The following is a 2112-nucleotide window of genomic DNA, read 5'->3' on the forward strand; positions in this document are numbered from 1 at the left end:
CCTCCCAATACTGCCACATTGGTGATTTTCAGCATGAGTTTTAGAGGTGGCAAACATCAAACCATAGCAGGATTATAATGGTTTTAATAAAATTAGGATTCTGACCTAATTTGTATTTAGTTTAAAACTTTGGTTAAAATCATGCCTTTCATTTTTTACTATTGACTTTTTTCTTAAATATGTTTTTCCTTGTAGGAAACGTGTCCCTGATCACCATCCCTGTTAAGCATTCCCATATGCTGTTGATCTTTGGACCAGTTCATAACAAAGTTGTGTTTGAAAGACTTTAACTCTTGAAGATGACTATGGAATCTATGTTTATCTATGCCCATTATTATATCCTTAAGTTTGGACATTTAGCTGACCTTCTGTTTTAACATGGGTCTAATTTATTTGCTGTGTCATTTTCCATATAATTCAGTTGATTAAAAAGTTCATTTCTCATACTGTGTATTAAAATAAAAATTTGAACAATTCTTATGTTTTCTTGATTTATATGTACCCTGTTTAAACTCTACTTAATGGAAATTAACGATTGTATTTTCAGTATAGAGTTGTTCCACTTAAATGATTGACCATATACATTTATGGAATAATTATCTTGATTAATACAAGCCCAAGTCAAATGTGATAAACACACGTACATTAATCTTTTTGGTTCTGTTGTGCTGTAAATATGCTCAATCATGTATAACTTGTACTACCCATTTAATTTTGTGTAGTGAAAGTACCATAAACTGTAGTACTTGTTTAGTTTGTTTCTGAGTGCTTTTACATTGGAAGAAATTATGGTTTCTTTTACTTCAAGTTTGCAACGGTAATATTTTAAATATTGGTTACTGCATGATGCTCTAAGCATCTCTCCAAGTGTTTTGTGAGGTAACACTCTCTTAAAGAAGATAGCTATAGTTAAGACTTAAGTACTGTTTCCCCCTCCCCCGGACTTTTGTAAATGGATGAGAAAGAATGAGAATGGGCATAAGTATGTACTGAGTTTGATGGTTTACAGGCTACTTTAGGTTAATACATCAATATATAACAATGCACAAGAAATAAAAGAGCCCAGCAGTAGGTTATGCATTTTTTGTTGGATATCTCTCTGTTATCATGGACAATTCCCATAAAGGAGCAAAGGATTTTCAAAGAAACATTGATACACCAATATTTTTTGTGGGGGCTGGGGGAGTTGGAGCATCTAAAAGTTTGTCTCAATATTTTAATACTACTTTGCAGAAGCTATTAAAACTGGAAAAATTTAGTATTAATTAAAGAGAATTCTCTTAGTAACATAGTACCATCCACTGGGTGATTTTTTTTTTTTTTTTTTAAGTGCTTTATCATGTCATATAGCGGTTGTGATACCCACAACTGAGGTAGGTGGAGCAGGTGAGCATATGACTGAAAACCTGCAGAGGTTTCAGTGGGAGAGGTCGGCTTGTCCATACCAAGGGACCAGATAGCCTGGAATTAATTTAATCCGAGAGGGTACTTGGGCACATTTTCTCCAAAGACCTTAAAAAGGCCAGTAAGTGTTAAAACTGAGTGATCTAAAAAGGTAGAAATGTGGAAACAATTGTATCCAAGAATACAGCCGTGCTCTTTTTCTTTGAGTTTATATCCTTTGAAAGCCCTTACAGATTTTGTTGTCTTTAGAAAAATCCCAAATTCACAAATTTTAAAATCTTCAGTATCAGAGAGGTAAGTACAGCCTAGGCCTTCTAATTTCTGTAATGGTTTTAGGATACAGTTTCTTTTAACTCTGAAAGAGCAAGTATGGAAGCAGTGAGTTTTTATTTTCAGAAGACTCGTGGAATGAAAATAGAAATTTGGAATGTACATTAATAGTTACCATCACTTCATAGAAACTTATCTATGTGCTTAAGATTTTTACATCTATCCTAAAAGTTGCTTCAGCCTTTCTTCAAAGAAGGATGATTTGTGTGTGTGATTCTTTTACTCTCTTCATCTCCCCAAATCCAGTATTCATCTGCTCTGAGGCCATGCAGGCTTACCCTTGCTATCTGCCTCATTCACAAGTCCCTGTGAACTGGTTTTCTATTGGTTTAAGAGGCATTGGCAGAATATGGGGAGAGGAAATCTGTTTTCTTCTTG

General features: G+C 34.2%; 1 protein-coding gene across 1 annotated transcript in view; it reads left to right on the forward strand.

Moving 5' to 3' along the window:
• CCT2 (chaperonin containing TCP1, subunit 2 (beta)) overlaps nt 1-476 on the forward strand; it is a 16484-nt gene extending 16008 nt beyond the window's left edge. Inside the window, exon 16 of the mRNA XM_012642045.1 lies at nt 196-476. Within this exon, the coding sequence (XP_012497499.1) occupies nt 196-226 (31 nt within the window). The 3' untranslated portion in view covers nt 227-476. The remainder of the gene's footprint in view (nt 1-195) is intronic.
• The last annotated feature ends 1636 nt before the right edge of the window (nt 477-2112 follow it).

Source organism: Propithecus coquereli, unplaced genomic scaffold (genome assembly GCF_000956105.1).
Source record: "Propithecus coquereli isolate 6110/MARCELLA unplaced genomic scaffold, Pcoq_1.0 Scaffold172, whole genome shotgun sequence".
In the NCBI taxonomy this organism is placed as follows: Eukaryota; Metazoa; Chordata; class Mammalia; order Primates; family Indriidae; genus Propithecus; species Propithecus coquereli.